Source organism: Lissotriton helveticus, chromosome 5_1 (genome assembly GCF_964261635.1).
Source record: "Lissotriton helveticus chromosome 5_1, aLisHel1.1, whole genome shotgun sequence".
Taxonomy (NCBI): Eukaryota; Metazoa; Chordata; class Amphibia; order Caudata; family Salamandridae; genus Lissotriton; species Lissotriton helveticus.
Window position 1 is genome coordinate 65,506,073 of NC_136065.1, and position 18,992 is coordinate 65,525,064.

The 18,992-nt window shown below is 50.5% G+C and overlaps 1 protein-coding gene across 1 annotated transcript in view; it reads right to left on the reverse strand.

Annotated features, from left to right (window-relative positions):
• Nucleotides 1-18,563, reverse strand: part of LOC144754136 (class I histocompatibility antigen, Gogo-OKO alpha chain-like) — a 261,240-nt gene extending 242,677 nt beyond the window's left edge. Inside the window, exon 1 of the mRNA XM_078641713.1 lies at nucleotides 18,373-18,563. Coding sequence (XP_078497839.1) covers nucleotides 18,373-18,439 — 67 coding nt within the window. The 5' untranslated portion in view covers nucleotides 18,440-18,563. The remainder of the gene's footprint in view (nucleotides 1-18,372) is intronic.
• Between the last annotated feature and the right edge of the window lie 429 nt (nucleotides 18,564-18,992).

The window sequence follows — 18,992 nt, forward strand, 5'->3', positions numbered from 1 at the left end:
TTAGTTTGGGTATCCCCTTGGGATCTTTGATTTGGAACTTGCAAGTACCAAAGCCGAGGGACTTGTGTATTCATGAGACTATCGTATTCGATAATCCTTTGAAGTTTGAAGCTAGACTAGTGAGCGAAGATGCCTGGTCTTAGCAGACTTGGAAATTTGTTTTGTCTTGGTTGTAATAGGGATTCCCGATTGGAGGACTCGTGTCCGGTTCCTCCGATTGGAACTCCAACCTATGAACTTTATGTGAAGCATGGCATAGGCCCCATCACATATAATGAAGTGTGGATCCGATACACCAGGAAAGATGGTGTTCTAAAATGGCCCCAATATGGTAGTTTTGACAGAGATTTTGGATAATTTAGAGGTTAGACTTTTTAAGAAGAAAGCCCGGCCGGCGATGTTTGACTCTTTCCGCCTATGGCGAAAGGAAGCCAAACAGAAAGAAATTAAATTAGCAAAAAGAAATAAGAGAGAAAGGGGTATCTCGATAATGCAAGCTGCCATGCAGTTTAAAGATAACGAAGAAGAACAGGCAAGTGAGCAGGTGCACAGGCAACGTAAAATGGCGATTGATAAATGCTATCCAGTTTTGCCGCCTCTCCAGCAAGATGCAGCAAAAGTACTTGAAAAAGATCCTTTAATGTCACACTTTTTGAGTTCGCCACCCCCTTATGCGCAAAGTGCTACAGCACCTCCGCAACCTTTAGTTGTGCAACCCCCGGTTGTTGTGCCTCCGGTTCTTCCACAGCCACCAGCTGCTCTTCAGTTGGCTCCTACTCCTCTGGTGCAGCCTCCTCAAGGGCCGCCGACTTTGACATCTGCTCTGCCTTTACTTCCTACGACTTTGTCTACTATATCGACTATCATTCCCGGTATTCCATTTGATACTGCCTCTGCGTCTGCCTTGCCTCACTCTGCTTTTCCTCCTGTCCTCTCATCAACTTCTCTAGTTACTAGTCTTCTATATCCTCTCTTCGGAGCAGCAAGTATGACCCCTGTTTCAACGCGCAAACAGTTGCGTAGTCAACTGCCTGACTAGGGAGCGGGAAACATTGGATTATTTGGCACATAAATGGGTTACGGACCCTACAAGATATGAGCTAGAGTCTGTTATGGATGTCTTCTATCAATGGGAAGCACCGAAGCAAAGATATGTTTTTGAGAAAATGTGTGCTTTTCTTCGTGAAGAATTGGAAGACAATGATTTGGAATCCAATCCGCCTGATTTGTGCCGTGTACGGTTCGAGTTTGCAAAAGGAACGATTGTGGGTTCCGATGTTGAGAAAGCGGTTGCGACATTATTATCGTTTAGGAGTGAGGGTGTTTCTCGGTCGTTGTTTGATCCTGATTCCTCTGTTAGAAAGAAGGTGAGACAGTATCCGATGAGAGAGGTTCCTCCAGTATGGAAGGACGCCGTTGCGGCTGATGTCGCTAATCAAATTGATGCTGTACCGGCTCATTTTCAACGTGTTTGGGTACATGTGCCATGGAAACGAGCTGAAGTATTGGCTCTTAAACAGACTTTACCTGACCCTCGTAAAAATCCTGCAGGGTATTATAAGGAATTATCACAAACTGCAGACTCATGTATTATGAATCTAGCCGATATCGATATGTTGTTTGGGAATGTTGTTCCACAGCCTTTATGGGGATTGATTCGCCATAGAGATCATGCGCAAGAGTTAGGTGACTCATGGGCTAATATTAGTGCTGCTAATGACAGACAAGTTGGTGGTGCTAAACCTGAGCCTTTAGTAGCAGAACTCCCTGGTAAGATAGTTACTTACATGAAGACTTTAATGCCTGCGATGCGTGTGAATTGGGATAAACTGTCTGCATGTAAGCAGAAGAAAGAGGAGACCGTGTCCGATTTCTTCACTAGGTTTGAAGAGACGTTTATCGACCACAGTGGTCAAGATATGAGTACAGAAGGTGGTCAACGGTTGTTCGTTGACAAGTTTGTGCACAATTTGCTTCCCGAGCTGTGTAAGAAATTGAAAGATTCAGAAAGTTCTTGGGCCGTTTCCTCTTCAGCACAGATATTGGCTACAGCACAGTACTACGAAAATAGGGATAAAGATGAGAAGGATAGAGCAGACAAGAAAACTAAAGAGTTAAAGACGAAGGTTCTTTTACAACAGGCGTATCCGCCTCGTGGTGGTCAGCGTAATTATCAGCAGCCTCAGCAATTTCAGAGAAACTCGCAAAGGTTCGAGTTTTCTCAACCACGTTTTCCTGTAGGTCCTAATCAATGTGCATATTGTAAAGAAGGTCATTTTAAAAGTAGCTGTCCTGCTTTGTTACAGCGTATGAATGGTATTTCTTGCACAAGAGGTCGAGGCATTTCTCAAGCTCCTAGAGGTAGAGGACGTGGAAATTTCCCCCAGAACGCGCGTCACTTTCCGCCTCAAAATTCAATGAATAGTTTTGATCAGCAGAATAACGCATCTGGTAGGACGACTCAGTACTATGCTGATGACTACTATGCAGAAGATGAGAATATGGGAGGTAATGATTGCTAGGACAGCCTTAGACAAAGAGAGGGACTTGTTTCAGTTCCAGTAGATCAGAGTGGACCTTATGTTGAGGTGATTACATCAGGTGTGTCAGAGCCTTTTCTGTTGGTTACTGGTGCTACAAAGAGTTCTATTATGCACTCTAAACTCCCTGGCGCACCCTTATCTGGCGAGACGAATGTTTCAGTAGGTTTTTCTGGCGCCCCGGTTAGGAACCCGGTTTCTAGTCCTATGTCCCTTTCCGTTGGACCTTGTGAATTTGAAGCACCCCTTATTCTGACGACAGCTTGTGGTGAGAACTTGTTAGGATTGGATTTGTTGAAAAGATTGTATGCAACTTTGTATTGTTCTCCTTCGGGAGTACAACTTACACTGGGTAAGAAAGTGGTCTCCCCAATGTATTTGTCAAAGGATAAACTTCCGACAGAATTGTCGTTCCTTCCTGATATTCTTTGGGCTACTGGTCCTGATGATGTGGGTCTTTTGGAAATACCGCCATATGTTGTGACATTGAAAGCCAATGTTAAAATGCCACGCATTCCCCAATACAAGATCTCTAGTGAAGGTGAAAAGGCGTTGCTAGCGATCATTTATGATTTGATTGAAAAAGATGTAATTGAAGAAACAAGAGGCAACGTTTGCAATAGCCCTGTTCTGCCTGTTTTGAAACATACTGACCCTTCTCAGCCACCTGTTTACAGGTTTGTGATTGATCTTAGAGAGGTGAATAAAATCGTTGTGCCACAATTTCCAGTTGTTCCTGATATCACTGCCCTATAGACTATGATTCCAGCTTCCGCGACTTGGTTCTCGGTGATTGACTTGAAGAATGCTTTCTTCAGCATTCCGATTGCCGAGGAGAGTAGGGATATTTTCGGCTTCAGTTTAGGAGGCCGAAGCTTCCGGTTCAAACGCGCTCCCCAAGGCTACTGTGAAAGTCCATCTATATATAGTCAGGCTTTAAAAACACAGCTTGATACGATTGTTTTACCTGATGGCGCTACCCTTATTCAGTACGTCGACGATTTGCTAGTCGCTGCAGATACCAAAGAGATTTGTAAAGAAGCCACGTTGTCGTTGTTGCGTCATTTGTCTGATTTGCATCACAAAGTGTCTCTTTCAGAATTGCAATATTGTCGACAAGAAGTGACCTACTTAGGTCACCTCTTGTCGAAGGAGGGAAGGAAACTGACCCCAGAAAGAATTCGGGCAATTGCAAAATTGAGTGTGCCAGTTACACAGAGAGAAGTGCGTGCTTTCTTGGGTATTACATCATATTGCAGACAATGGATACCAAATTTTTCTCTGCTGGCAAAACCGCTAGTGGCATTGACCTGTAAAGATACACCGAATCCCCTTCCGTGGTCTGAAGATTGTCAGAAAAGTTTTTCCGAATTGCGTGATGCATTGTGTTCGGCTCCTGTGTTTTCGGTACCCCCGACTACAGTAATCCCTTTACACTGTATGTCCATGAGAAAGAAGGATGTGCATTGTCAGTGCTGACACAGTCTTTTGGGGACAAGCAGGGTCCATGTGCGTATTTTTCGTCGACTTTGGATCCGGTAGCTAGAGCGTTGCTGAGTTGTTTGAGAGCCACAGCGGCAGCAGCTGTTTCTATTCGGCAGTCTGCTGGTTTGGTGATGAATAATACATTGATTGTAATGGTTCCACATGCAGTGGACACTTTGTTAAACAGGACCAAGACACAGCACTTAACTAGTGCTCGATTGTCAGGTTACGAGTTGACACTTTTAGCAAGTCATGTGCATATAAAGAGATGCAACACGTTGAATCCAGCTACGTTGTTGCCAATTGTAGCAGAGACAGATGTCTCTGAACAGCATGATTGTTTTCTTAGGACAGAAGAAGAAATGAAAGGGAGGGTAGATCTTAAGGACACTCCTCTTGTGAAGTGTGATGGTACCTTATGGGTGGTTGGTTCATGCTTCAAGCTTCCGAATGGTGATACGACTACGGCATATGCTGTTACGACTTTGCATACGATTGTTGAAACTGCACGTATCCCACATAATTCAGCTCAAGCAGCAGAGTTGATTGCACTTACGAGAGCGTGTGTGTTATCAAAAGGAATGAAAGTGACCATATATACTGACAGCCAGTATGCGTTTGGTGTGGCTCACAGTTTTGGACGATTGTGGAAAGAACGTGGGTTTTTGACTTCGCATGGAGCCAAGATTCAACATGGTCAGTTGGTGAATGAGCTTCTTGAGTCACTTACTTTGCCGTTGCAAGTTGCGATTGTGAAATGCAGTGCACACAAGAAGGTTACTGATGATGTTGGTTGTGGCAATGCATTTGCTGACGAAGTCGCAAAAGAAACAGCAAGGGATGTGCTGAGTCGAATGTATGTTGCAGGCCCTGCAAGATGGGTTGGTGACGTTGGAATGTGTGAAGATACAATAGAGAGTGTGAAGTCTATTCAAGCTGAAGCTACAGAGAAAGAGTTGAGTGTGTGGAGAGAGAGTACGGGTAAAATGGATGCAAATGGTTGTTGGGTTGAATTGTCAGAACATCAGCGATGGTTGTTACCCGATGCGTATGTACTAGCAGTGGTTACAATGGCCCATGGAATGGCTCATATCAGTGTGAAAGGGATTTGTAAGTTGTTGGCTCTGGAATGGCAAAATGCTGGAATTCCTAAGTGTGCAGAGAATGTGGTCAAGAATTGCATGGTGTGCTTGAAATACAATCCTGGTAGGGGAACCCCAACTCCAGCTGGTCATTTTGCGCCTCCAACGTATCCGTTCGAGGCTTTGCAGCTAGATTTCATCCACATGGAAAGGTGCAACAATTTGAAATGCATACTCGTTGTTGTTTGTGCCTTTTCAAGATGGGTAGAAGCATATCCCCTTAAAGATAACACTGCCTTATCCACAGCTAAAGCCCTTGTCAAAGAATTTTCCCTAGGTTTGGCTTGCCGAGAATGGTCTGGAGTGATAATGGGAGTGAATTTGTGGGTCGAGTGATGAAGAAAGTATGTGAGGGGCTAGGAATCCAGCAAAAGTTCCACGCTGCAAATCACCCCCAATCAGCTGGACTAGTAGAGTGCTACAATGGCACTCTAAAACTTAACTGGCCAAGATACAAGCAAGCTCTGGCCTAAAATGGCCCGATGCCTTACCATTAGCACTTCTGTCGACAAGAATGACTGTGCATTCGCGAGTGGGACTTAGTCCTTACGAAATTGTGTTCGGCTGCCCAGCCAACATATGGGGAATGCCAAGGCCGACAAAATTCAGTGAGATTGAACACCCTGTACTGCTTGATTACTTGTATGATTTGACGGCTAAATTGCGTGTTTTACACCAACAGGTTCACAATACTTTGCCTCAGGCGTCTGAAGATCCAGGTCACATCATCGATCCTGGATCGTGAGTCCCAGTTAAAAACTTCCAGCGGACAAAGAGTGATCAGCCCCGTTGGACCGGCCCACACCTAGTCCATTTGTCAACGAGATCAGCAGTGCGGGTGGAAGGAAAGAAGAACTGGATCCACGGCGTACACTGCAAGAGCGTCCCTTTGCCTCTGCCGTACGACCGGTGGGTCCAGAAGGGTATTGCTAACTCTGAGACTGAGACTGTGCCTCGTTTTCTGCCTTTCAGCGATGCACGTGTAAAAGGAACAAACTCTGAACGTGAAAGTGACAATCTTTTGCAAGAAGCTGTGCCACCGTCAATTCGATTGGACACTACCGAGCCTGAACTTTTGTTCCAAGACCAGACATTACCTGGAAAAAGCTGTTATAATCTGAGGCCGAGAACTATGGACAAATAAATTCCTTTTCTTTGCTATTTTTGAAAGTGCAGTTCCCTCATCTGAGAAACTTTTTTAATTTTGTTTTTCGAACCACCATCCGGGTTCAGCTGCAGGGTCGCGGGCGACAAGTCTTTGGAGTGCAAGCCGAAGACACAAGGTCGACGGTTCTGGTTGGTCCTTGGGAGTTCCCTGGACTGACAGGCGCATTCCTTAGCACGGAACACCCTACCTCCGCGAGCAGCAAGGTTAGAGGATGGAGTTTTTCGAGATGGAGAGACCTGCCAAAGAGATGAACTTTAAAGCCAAAATGTGTATAATGATGACCAAGAAACATTTTTTTATATTATGCATTTTCATGTTGTTTAGTGTAATGATGTTTTTAATAGGATATGTCTTATTCTCTTTTCGAGTGACATTGGCACCCACTACACAGCCCATACCTCCTTCTACTGTTTCCTCGCATTCTTTTCACCCTCTACCTCAGAGCTTTTCAAAGTGTGTGCCGCGACACCGTACTGTGTCGCCTCCACTCTGTGGGTGTGTCGCGTGACAATGACCCCCCCTCGTGTGCGGCAGCCCGGTCTCAGACAGCTCCCGGGCACACACACAGCCACATCCGAGCACTTCACAGGTCATTAAAAGACCATGTGCTTGTTAAAGAGGCTTTGTTAATGTTTCACCCCTTCTAAGAGCCCCTGCAGCGCCACCCTACCTACTACTAAATGTTTCAGCCCCCCCTCCCGAAATGTGGCTCTAGTTGCGCCTCTGCGCTGGGGGGTGTCTGCATCTGTTAATATGCTCTGTAGCGCCTCCCTCCACCCTGGGCCCAGCAGGCACCAGTCTCGCCTGCCAAGCACCAGCCTTAGCCAGGGGCACCGGCTGCTGCGAACATGATTCCTGCTCCTTGACCTTGTTGGACACCTGGCAGTGGCAGCTTCCGAGCAGTTTCGGAAGGAGTCTCAGCTTGGCGCATTGGTTCAAGGCGCTGCATCTTATTACTTAGAAAACTCAGGCATTAGCAGAGAGGCGGGGACTCTGTCCAGCCTCAGGTCCATGGGCTTTTTATCTTATGACCTCCGCATTTATTTATAAACATTAAATCATTGCATTTGTATATTTTGTTGAATTTATTTCTCAGTAGTTGCATTTAATAATAATATCACCACCAACTGCTCCCGGTAATGCACAAACAGCAGAGGCAATGCTTTTCCAGGGGCGGCTCACGCGAGAAGTTCCCGAGAGAAGGGGAACAGCGAAAGGGTGCCACAGAGATATGGGGGGGGGCAGAGATAGAGGGAGTGATAGAGAGAGACAGAGAGAGAGCGGGGAGAGACAGAGAGAGAGATACTGAAGGATGGAGAGAGGGGGCGAGAGACATACTGATGGAGAGAAACACAGAGAGAGAGAGAGAGAGAGAGAGAGGGAGAGACACTGAAGGATGGAGAGAGAGGAGGGATAGAGAGGGGGTAGAGAGGTGGAGAGAGACTGAAGGATTGAGAGAGAGGGCGAGAGAGATACTGAGGGAGAGAGCCAGAGAGAGAGAGAGAGAAAGAGAGGGGGGAGAGAGAGAGAGACTGCAGGGAGAGGGAAAGGAGGGAGAGGAGGGAGAGAGCGAGAGAGGGAGAGGAAGAGGAGTGAGAGTGAGACGGAGAGGGAGGGAGAGGGAGAGGAGTGAGAGAGGAAGAGGACGGAGAGAGGGAGAGGAGGGAGAGAGGGAGAGAGAGGGAGAGGAAGAGGAGGGAGAGAAGGGAGACAGAGGGAGAGGAGACAGAGGGAGAGGAGGGAGAGGAAGAGGAGTGAGAGGAAGAGGAGTGAGAGGGAGAGGAGGGAGAGAGGGAGAGGGAGAGGAAAAGAGGAGTGCGAGGAGACGGAGAAGAGAGGAGGGAGAGGGAGAGGAGGGAGAGGAAGAGGAGGGAGAGAGGAAGAGGAGGGAGTTAGGGAGAGGAGCGAGAGAGGGAGAGGAGGGAGAGGGAGAGGAGTGAGAGGGAGATGGAGAGGAGAGAGAGGGAGGGGAGAGGGAGAGGAGTGAGTGGGAGACGGAGAGGAGGGAGAGGAGGGAGAGGAGGGAGAGGAAGAGGGAGAGAAGAGGGAGAGGAAGAGGGAGAGGAAGAGGGAGAGGAGGGAGAGGGAGAGGAGGGAGAGAGAGGGAGAGGAGGGAGAGGGAGAGGAGGGAGAGGGAGAGGAGGGAGAGGGAGAGGAGTGAGACGGAGAGGAGGGAGAGAGAGGGAGAGGAGGGAGAGGGAGAGGAGGAGAGGGAGAGGAGGGAGAGGGGGAGAGGAATAGGAGTGAGAGGGAGAGAGAGGTAGAGGAAGAGGAGTGAGAGGAAGAGGAGTGAGAGGGAGATGGAGAGGGAGAGGAGGGGGAGGGAGAGGAGGGAGAGAGGGAGAGGAGGGAGAGAGAGGAAAAGAGGAGTGAGAGTGAGACGGAGAGGGAGGGAGAGGGAGAGGAGTGAGAGAGGAAGAGGACGGAGAGAGGGAGAGGAGGGAGAGAGGGAGAGAGAGGGAGAGGAAGAGGAGGGAGAGAAGGGAGACAGAGGGAGAGGAGACAGAGGAGAGGAGGGAGAGGAAGAGGAGTGAGAGGAAGAGGAGTGAGAGGGAGAGGAGGAGAGAGGGAGAGGGAGAGGAAAAGAGGAGTGCGAGGGAGACGGAGAAGAGAGGAGGGAGAGGGAGAGGAGGGAGAGGAAGAGGAGGGAGAGAGGAAGAGGAGGGAGTTAGGGAGAGGAGCGAGAGAGGGAGAGGAGGGAGAGGGAGAGGAGTGAGAGGGAGATGAGAGGAGAGAGAGGGAGGGAGAGGGAGAGGAGTGAGTGGGAGACGGAGAGGAGGGAGAGGAGGGAGAGGAGGGAGAGGAAGAGGGAGAGGAAGAGGGAGAGGAAGAGGGAGAGGAAGAGGGAGAGGAGGGAGAGGGAGAGGAGGGAGAGAGAGGGAGAGGAGGGAGAGGGAGAGGAGGGAGAGGAGAGGAGGGAGAGGGAGAGGAGTGAGACGGAGAGGAGGAGAGAGAGGGAGAGGAGGAGAGGAGAGGAGGGAGAGGGAGAGGAGGGAGAGGGGGAGAGGAATAGGAGTGAGAGGGAGAGAGAGGTAGAGGAAGAGGAGTGAGAGGAAGAGGAGTGAGAGGGAGATGGAGAGGGAGAGGAGGGGGAGGGAGAGGAGGGAGAGAGAGAGAGGAGGGAGAGAGAGGAAAAGAGGAGTGAGAGGGAGACGGAGAGGGAGAGGAGGGAGAGGGAGAGGAACAGGAGGGAGAGAGGAAGAGGAGGGAGTTAGGGAGAGGAGCGAGAGAGGGAGAGGAGGGAGAGGGAGAGGAGTGAGAGGGAGATGGAGAGAAGAGAGAGGGAGGGAGAGGGAGAGGGAGAGGAAGAGGGAGAGGAAGGAGAAGGAGAGGAGGGAGAGGAAGAGGGAGAGGAAGAGGGAGAGGAAGGAGAGGGAGAGGAGGGAGAGGGAGAGGAGTGAGACGGAGAGGAGGGAGAGAGAGGGAGAGGAGGGAGAGGGAGAGGAGGGAGAGGGACAGGGAGAGGAGACAGTGGGAGAGGAGGGAGAGGAATAGGAGTGAGAGGGAGAGAGAGGGAGAGGAAGAGGAGGGAGAGAGGGAGAGAGGGGGGAGGGAGAGGAAGAGGAGGGAGAGAAGGGAGAGAGAGGGAGAAGAGGGAGAGGAGACAGATGAAGAGGAGGGAGAGGAAGAGGAGTGAGAGGGAGAGGGAGAGGAGGAAGAGGGAGAGAGAGGGAGATGAGGGAGAGGGAGAAGAGGGAGAGAGGGAGAGGAGGGAGAGGAAGAGGAGTGAGAGGGAGATGGAGAGGGAGAGGAGGGAGAGGGAGAGGAGTGAGAGAGGGAGAGGAGGGAGAGGGAGAGGAGTGAGAGGGAGATGGAGAGGAGAGAGAGGGAGAGGAGGGAGAGGGAGAGGAGTGAGAGGGAGATGGAGAGGAGAGAGAACCCCCTGCGCTCGCTCGCATTACCGTGTCACAAGATGAAGATTGTCGAAAAGGTGTGTCACCGACGTGGAAAGTTTGGAAAGCTGTGCTCTACCTGAACATGAGTCCGTTAGAAGATTAGAGTTCGTTAATAACTCCTTCGTTCAGCTTTTGCACCAACACCAATTAGTAGTGAACACGACTAACTGTTGGGTGTGTGGTCTTATGCCTCATACTACTGATAAAGGTATCCCTTACCTGGTCCTGCCATTTAGCCATAATGGTTCTGTATGGGCATACAGAACGATGTTCATCTATGCTCATGAAGTCCACCCCCTACGTTCTGTAAAAGATAATCCAAAGAATAGTGCTCTAGTTAAGGGTATACTAGATATGATTAGAGAAGCTACTTCCTATGAGACTATCCCGAGAGATGAGACACTAGCGTATATTGGATGGAACGTGACCGGATATGGAGTTACTCTGAGTGAGAACCAGCAGGCAAAGAGATCCTCCCCGATTTGGATTGTACCCCATCAGAGTCACCTATGTCTGCAAGGTACTGGCAAGAATCCCAGAGCTCAGTTAGGGAAGAGTATCTGCACTGAGACATATGTTTTTGCGTCTCAGACTTCCCCTTCGTTCCTAGCAGCTAAGGGTACCTATTTCATCTGTCATGATAGAGCCTACACATGGTTGCCCCCTGACTTCTCGGGCACATGTTTTGTTTCGTTCCTGTTGCCTCCCACCTACACAGCTGCGGCAGATTACCACAAGACAAGGATAGTTAGAGGTGTCTTCAGTAAAGAAGACACTGCAGGACAAGAATTTGGACCCTTCTTGAAGGGTTTTCTGCCGTTTTTGGGACCTATGGTTAACAGCAGGAACATAAGGCAATTAACGAGGGTGGTTGAGTCCACCGTAGTTGAAACTGCCGGTGCCCTTAGTAACTTGACTGCTGAGCTCCAGTCGGATCGTCTTATGACTCTTCAGAACAGAGTTGCGTTAGATGTCATCCTTGCAGACCGAGGTGGGGTATGTAAAGTGATCCAATCCAGTTGCTGTGTTTTCATTCCAGATAACGCTCCGACAGTGTACCAGGCCATTTCCAAACTGCATAAGATCTCTGAATCTATTCATGTGGATAAAGGAGATTGGTCGTTGATGGGATGGTTCTGGGAACTGTTATCTGCCTGGGGGTGGAAGATTCTGATGGTCATTGGGATGATCTTAGCCATTCTTTTCCTGTTCTGTCTGTGCGTACAGTGTGCTCCTGCTATATGTGGCCTCTGTGCTACATCGTGTGTAAGGAAACCTGTATCAAGGGACGAGCTAAGTAATAGGATGTTGCTACATCACAATGATTTTATGAATATAGACCTGGACTCAGATTAGCGCGAGTGTAAGTTAATTGCCTATGTAAGGGCAAAAGGAGGGTCTGTGGTACTGAAAATTCTGGACCCGTGTCATGAACATCGTCGTATCATGACGATTTTGGTATCAGCAGACCGAGAATGACGAGTATACTATATACAAGCATTTTCGTCATATTCGAGTGACGAGATCACCCTGAAATCAGAGATTCCGTCCTGAACTCTCGGGTTCCATTTTGTGCATGGCAGCCATGGCGGCGGGCTCCCACTCAGCCTGGTCTTCGTCATAGTTCTCTTCTTCGCCCCTTTCGTCTCCCAGGGCGGCGGCAGCGATCTGGCGGTTTGGAGGACCAGTGGTGCCGGGTCGTTGGTTCATCGGGCAGTGGGGGTCACTGGCATAGTGACCAGGCCGCTGGCATCTGTGGCAGGTAACGTTCGCGTGGGGCCCCGGCCGTGCTGGGGGGCCCCTCTTCTGGCCAGGGATGGCGAAGTGTGGGTCGGGGTGGCCCCCGGGGGGGACTCCGGGGCAGCACCGTGAGGGAGTCTTGGTTCCTGTTCTGGCCTCCTCCGCCGCCTCGCGGGCGGCGGGGCCCCTGGGGAGCCCGGCCGTAGTCGCCCATCGAGTTCCGGGGGACTCAGGTGCTCACCCATCGATCGGCCTCGATGGCGAGTTTACGGGGCTCGGTCAGCTTGCTGTCGAGGAGATGCTGTCTGAGTTCGACAAAACAGTTGTTGGAGAGGTGCTCCCATACAATGAGGTTGAACAGCTGCTTGTAGGTGGTGACCTGGCTGCCTTTGATCCACCCCTCTAGGGCTCTACTATAGAAGTTCACGTACTCCACCCATGTAGTACCGGGGATTTTCTTACAGTCTCGGAATCGCTGCCGGTACATCTCGGGGTGAGTCCATAGCGAGTAAGGAGGGCGGCTTTCATATGTTCGTAAGAGGTCATCTCGGCGTCTGGGAGCTCTAGCAGGGCGTCTCTCCCTTCGCTGACGAACTTCCCCCATAAGCCGGCACCCCAGTCTTTTTGGGGTACTCGATGAGAGGCCATGGCTACTTCGTAGGCCTAAAACCATTGTTGGATGTCGTCGTTTTTATAGTATTCTTTGAGGACATCTTTGGGGATGTGGACCTTCGTGTCCGCAGGAGGAGGTGGGCTCCGGTTCCCGGAGGCGCTGGCCTCACCATTTTTGGCCTTGATCTCAAGTTCTTTTAAGCCACGCTCGTGCTCGAACGTGAGCTTCTGTTCCTCTAAGTCCCTCTGTCTTCGTTTCTCCTCCAGGTCTCCTTGCAGCCGTAGTTGCTCAAGGGCTATTTTTTTCTCGGTCAGCTGTAGTTCTCCGTCCAGACGGAGTCGGGCGAGCTCCAATTCGTGGAGCCGGCTTCTTTCTCGCTCTCGGGCGTCTTCATGGGAGAGGCCCGTGTCTCGTTGGTATGTCTTTCCTCCGCTGGGGTTGCGAGGTTTTCCGGTTGCATGTCTGGGACCGTGTCATCTTCGATCTGGGGCGGCGTCGCTCCTGCCTCCACCCATGTTTGTAGGGCCTGCTTGAAATCGTCCTTGGTGCTTAGTCCAGTGGTAGCGATGCCCAGGTCCTTGCAGAATTGTTTCAATTCTTTGTGGTTATATTCTTCCAACCGTTCCTTCTGGAACTCTGCGGTCGGTCTGGTTTATTTGGTACTCATGGTTGTGGTGTGTTTCTGTCAGTAGTGGGTGAGTCACTCTCTGTACGATTTGCGTCGGTTCGGCTCGCACCGTCTGCCACCAATGTTAGAAAGGCGGTCCCTGGGGAGGCGGAAGATGTCTGACTGACCCCCTCCGAGACCCACCTCTCCTTCTGGAGTTGGCCGAGCGCCGTCGAGAGGCCTCCTGGGTGAGGTTCCTCTCCTAGAATCGTAACAGCCGAGCAATCACACCACTACAAATGGACATCACACAAGAGGATAGATTTTTGTAGTCTTTATCAGCAATCAAGACAGGTTCTCTCGGCAATATATATACAATGGATCGAGGGATCCTTAATGTCTCGGTAACTGGGGGAATGGGGTAGCGGGACAGTCTTAGTACCAGCCTGGCACCGGGATACCCTACGCTCCGCTCTCAATCCTCGAGCTGGGGGGGTTCCGCAAGGTCGAGCCGCGACGTCGTCAGCAGGGCTCCGAAGATAGTCCAGCGAGGTCGGGCCGCGGCAGCGCCAGCAGGGCTCCGAAAATTGTTTCAGCGAGGTCGGGCCGCGGCAGCGCCAGCAGGGCTCCGAAGATGGTTTCAATGAGGTTGGGCCGCGGCAGCGCCAGCAGGGCTCTGAAGATGGTTTCAGCGAGGTCGGGCCGCGGCAGCGCCAGCAGGGCTCCGAAGATGGTTTCGTGAGGTCGGCCTGCGGCAGCGCCAGCAGGGCTCCGAAGATGGTTTCGGTGAGGTCGGGCCGCGGCAGCGCCAGCAGGGCTCCGAGGTTCCAGGGTTCAGGGTAGCGCGTTCTTCTCAGGGTCAACCGCGATTCCTTCTGCAGGGCTCCCGGCTCCAGGATACAACTGCCGACCCATTCCAGAGCTGCCCCAGATATAGGTCTGGAATCCCTTGATGTCCGGACCCTCGCGCCTGGGGGTCAGAGGGGCCGGGATGAGAGTGTCCAGACACCCAGCAGGGGGGTGGAGCCAGCGCCCATGGAGGCCGGAGGGCGATCGAAACTAGGCATCCGGAGGCGGCTGGAGGGCCATCGAAACTCCCCTCCTCCTTGATCCGTCAAGTGGCCGCTTTACCACCTGGTCGGATCTTGGTGCCTCGATGTCGGGGCTTCGCTGGGCTGCGGCCGAGGTCGGGCCGAGGCCACGTGGTCCGGACGTGGAGGGTCCAAGATGGGGTCGGGCCTGAGATGGCGGCCCAGGGTAGGGGCCGGGCCCGCAGAGTGGGGCGAGTAGGGGTCGCCGTGTTCCTGAGGGGGAGAGCCGGGGTCGCCCGGAGTGGCGGCTCTCGTTTGAAGTCTGGAGAGGGTAGCGTTAGGGAGGAGGTCAGGGGTCGATGCCGTCCAGGGCCCGCCATGCGGGAGGGGTGGGACCACGCCACGAGGCCGGGTCCAACACCCGGGTCATCCTCGACCCCTGCCTAAAACCTTGAACTTCCTCAGCTTAATAGCACAGCAACTGAACAGAATGGAGCAGAAAATGAACTCCCTTGCTGGTGATTTCCTTCACTTACAACAAGACTTTCTCAACAGGGCCAAGCCACCGTGCTCTCTCCCCCCGAGGTGTTGTGCTCCTTCTTCACTCAATACATCTCACATAGCCCCACAGAGCACCCTTCGACCCTCCAGCCCATCATCGAACCAGGCCCTCAGTCCCAACAGGGATAGCCAACCCTTTTCGGTACCGAAACCTGATGTACTCTACGACTCTCACCTCATGTTGTACCAGAAGTCAGCCCCTGTCCACATCCCTGTTATTAACGGCACTAACAGAATCATGTGTACTGTCCACTCGCCTAGACCCCCTGCTCAATACACCTCTATCCACCTAACTCCCCCCATCATCGAGGCTTACCGCCCTCTCTCTTGCATGCTCCCAAACTGAAGATCAGCAGTACAACACGCCACTGACATTGCTGAAGCTCTTCTCGCTGAAGAAATTGACATTGGCTTCCTCAAATAATCCTGGCTCAATGCCCACTCCACCCCCATTCTAGACATTCTACCCCCTCTAGGGTATAACCTCATCAGACAAGACCGGCCGATCAAAACTGGGGGGGGGGTCTAGCCATCATGCACAGAGAAGGAATACAGATTACCAAACTCAAACCTGCAGAATACCTATCGTTTCAATACCTAGGCGTCGAACTCATTACCAAGGGCACCCCACCCATCAAATTCCACACCATCTACCATCCTCCTGGAGAGCGTACCCTTTGCCTCGAAGAACTAACAGACCTAATAACATGATTCTCCTTGACAGACACCAAAGACGTGTTCTTGGGTGACCTCAATATCCACTGGAACGACCCAGAAGACTTCACTGTCCTGAACCTTTCCAACCTTCTGGAAATATATAACCTCAAGCAACTCTGCAATAAACCGACTCACATCAAAGGTGCAACACTAGATGCGATCATAACCAACAACGATCTGATCTCCGTGAGAGAGATTACTTCCATTGACTGGTCCGACCACCACCTCATTCTGTTCAGGATCGACACACTTGCCAGCCTCCAACCTATTTGTGTTGTCAAACCGAAACTCTTGACCAGAAACATCAAAGAAATAGCTTCATCCGAACTTGAAGCCAAGATTAACCCCCATCTTGAACTCCACCCCTCATCATGGACGGCTGATGACCTCACTTCACACTTCAACTCAAGAATGACACAGGTCTTAGACCAAGAAGCTCCTCTCAAACCCAAACAACTGAGGAGAACCAAATCAAAACCCTGGTTTAACGTGGAGCTGAATGATGAACGGCGCCAACTCAGACAAACAGAAAGGTCTTGGAGACAAAACCCCTCGTCCTTGCACCTAACACATCTTAGATCTGCTCGGCGGTCACACAAAAAACTCATCTTCAGTGAAAAGGCATCTTTTTTCCGCAGCCAACTAGATCTGGTGGAAAACAGACCAAGAGAACTCTTCAGCATTGTTAAAAGCCAAACTAACGGCACTTAGTCTCAAGAAATCGAAGCCACCAATGAGCGAAGTGAAGAAAGTGCCTCCTTCTTCACCAATAAAGTCTCTAAAATTGATTAATCCTTCTTACAAACTGCCAACCCTCCTTCCCCCTTAACCTGCCCCCCTTCAACCTCCCTGGACCACTCAGAAAGAGCGCTTAACAAGGACAATCAGACCTACCTCCAGCTAAAAAACAATGCGCATTGGTCCGACTTTGAGCTAATGTCGGTAAACGAGGTCTTCAATATAATTTCTAGTCTAAAACCTTCCTCCCACACCATGGTCCACTCCCTGCCACAATTATAAAAGAACTCAACCTCACCATCTCCCCTTTCTGGACAAAACTCATCAACGCCTCTCTCACCTCAGGCTGTGTCCCACACACCCTTCAACTAGGACAAATCACACCCATTCTCAAGAAACCTGGGGCCGACCCTAAACATCTTAACAATCTCAGACCTATCTCTAACCTCCCATTCCTTGCAAAAACATTGGAGAAATGTGTTCTCCTCCAACTCAACAAACGCAATGATGAGTTCAACCTCCTTGACACCTTTCAATCTGGTTTCAGAAAAGGCTGCAGCACAGAAACAGCTATGCTCAACGTCTCCGACGACATTCACAAGGCCCTAGACGAAGGTGATGCCTGCTTACTCATCCTGATTGACCTATCTGCGGCATTCGACACAGTAAACCATCCAGCCCTTTTGAAGACCCTGTCGAAACGGTATGGCATTAATGGCACAGTACTAAAATGGTTCATCTCTTTCCTCCAGCATCGCTCGCAACAAATTAAAATTAACTCCTGTCTCTCAAAGCCAAGAAAAGTCACACTTGGGGTCCCGCAAGGCTCGATCCTCTCACCGTCCCTCTTCAATCTCTTCATGGAGCCCTCACAATTATATTGAAAAAAGCTGGAGTGAATTACCACCTTTACGCAGACAACACCCAAATCTATTTCCGGATCAAGTCTCCCAGTGGCATCCAACTCCTCAATTCCACCCCAACCGAGATCCAAACTTGGTTCAACGTCAATCACTTAAAGCTCAACCCAGATAAAACGGAACTAATCCTATTGTCTCCAAAAAGTAACCATCGTCCTATCCAAGAGTGGCTCAAGAATCTGGTTGCCCTAAACTGCCCCCTCGTTCTATCCGACTCAGTTAAGTCTCCAGGCATCACCCTTGACAAGAACCTATCAATGGAGGCCCACATCAAAAACTCTGCAAAAAGTGCTCTTTTCTCTTTTAAACACCTCAAGAAATTGAAACCTTTTCTTCCCCACGATGACCTCAAGACAGTAGTTCAATCCCTGGTTCTCTCTAAAATCGGCTACGGGAACGCCATCCTCACAGGGACTCCTAAAGCTCACCTTGCCCCTCTAAGGGCAGTGCTGAACATGTCCTCTCGACTCGTATTTGGAGTCAAAAGATTTGAACACATCACTCCAGCTCTCAACGGCCTTAATTGGCTTCCCATGGAAGGGAGATGTATTTACAAGCTGGCCTGCATCACACACAAAACCCTTCACTCTCCGGCCCCCAACTACCTGAACAACAAACTGTTAAGAGCAGGTCAAGCCAGAGCCCTGAGCAGCTCCAACTCACTCCTTCTCATTCCAAGAAAAGTGAAAAAGAAAACCACCCAATACCGATCGTTTTCTGGCAACGCTCCCAGGATATGGAACGCTCTCCCGGGAGCCCTCAGATGCAACCCCTCCTTCTCCTGTTTCAAAAGGGACCTCAAACTCCATCTCCAAAACAAATACTTTCCTGACCAACTTCAACTAACCTAGACTTCAATATCCGAGTTGTGCCCTCTCTCTGTGGACTTTCATGGATAGTGGGGACCGGTCTAGGTCACTCTCACCTTTTCTTTTTTTGCTCTTTCCCCCTCCGCTGCATATTTACCTCCCTTGCTGTATTTTTTCTGTGCTTTGCTTCCTTACTGCCGGCCTACTATGTAATGTAATGTCCTTCTATTTTCACAGTGTGTATGTAAAGCGCTCTGATACCTACGGGTCACGCTAGCGCTATATGAAACTTTTAAAATAAAATAAAAATAAACACTGATCCCCACACAGCCCTCAGTCACCCCTGAGGATTCCACTTGCCTATTCACTCCCCCCCCTCGACGTGTCCCCCCCCAGGTCACTCACCTGCCCGGGCCGGCTGCAGACAGAGCCCACCAAGAAGAAGGAGGAGGGGGGCACCCCAGCTCATCATGAGGGGGGGGGGGCAGCAGTGAGGGCACAGTGGGGGCAATAACCACAGTCTGAAGTGGGGGCAATAACCACAGTCTGAAGTGGGGACCCGCTCCGGTGAGAACTTCACACGATCTGATCTCAGCCTTCACAGGGCTCGGAGGGAGTGCGGAACCCACCAATCAGAGGCCAGAACAGCCGCGCGTCATCACTCTCCAGGTAGAGCCTCGCTGCGAGGAGCTAGATGGAGCAAGGAAAAGTGAAAGTGAAAGTAAAGAGACAGAAGTTTCGTTTTCCTCCTTTCTTTTGATTTCATTTCTGATCCTTTTCTCAGCGCTTAGAAGCCCCCCCCCCCCCCACTTCCGCCTATCCTGGCTGCGGACCACAGTGAAGAGTCTGTCAGTGATTTCACCCCTCCCCCCTTTACCCTTGTGTTATTTACCACGTCACTTTTTCCTCCTGTAATACACCGTTTGCTCCTCTTGTATTTTGTTTGCTCACTAATGTCACTTTTGCCTCATGTAACTTAATGTTTGCTTTTTTAACATGCTCACTTGTAATTTTCTCCTCATGTA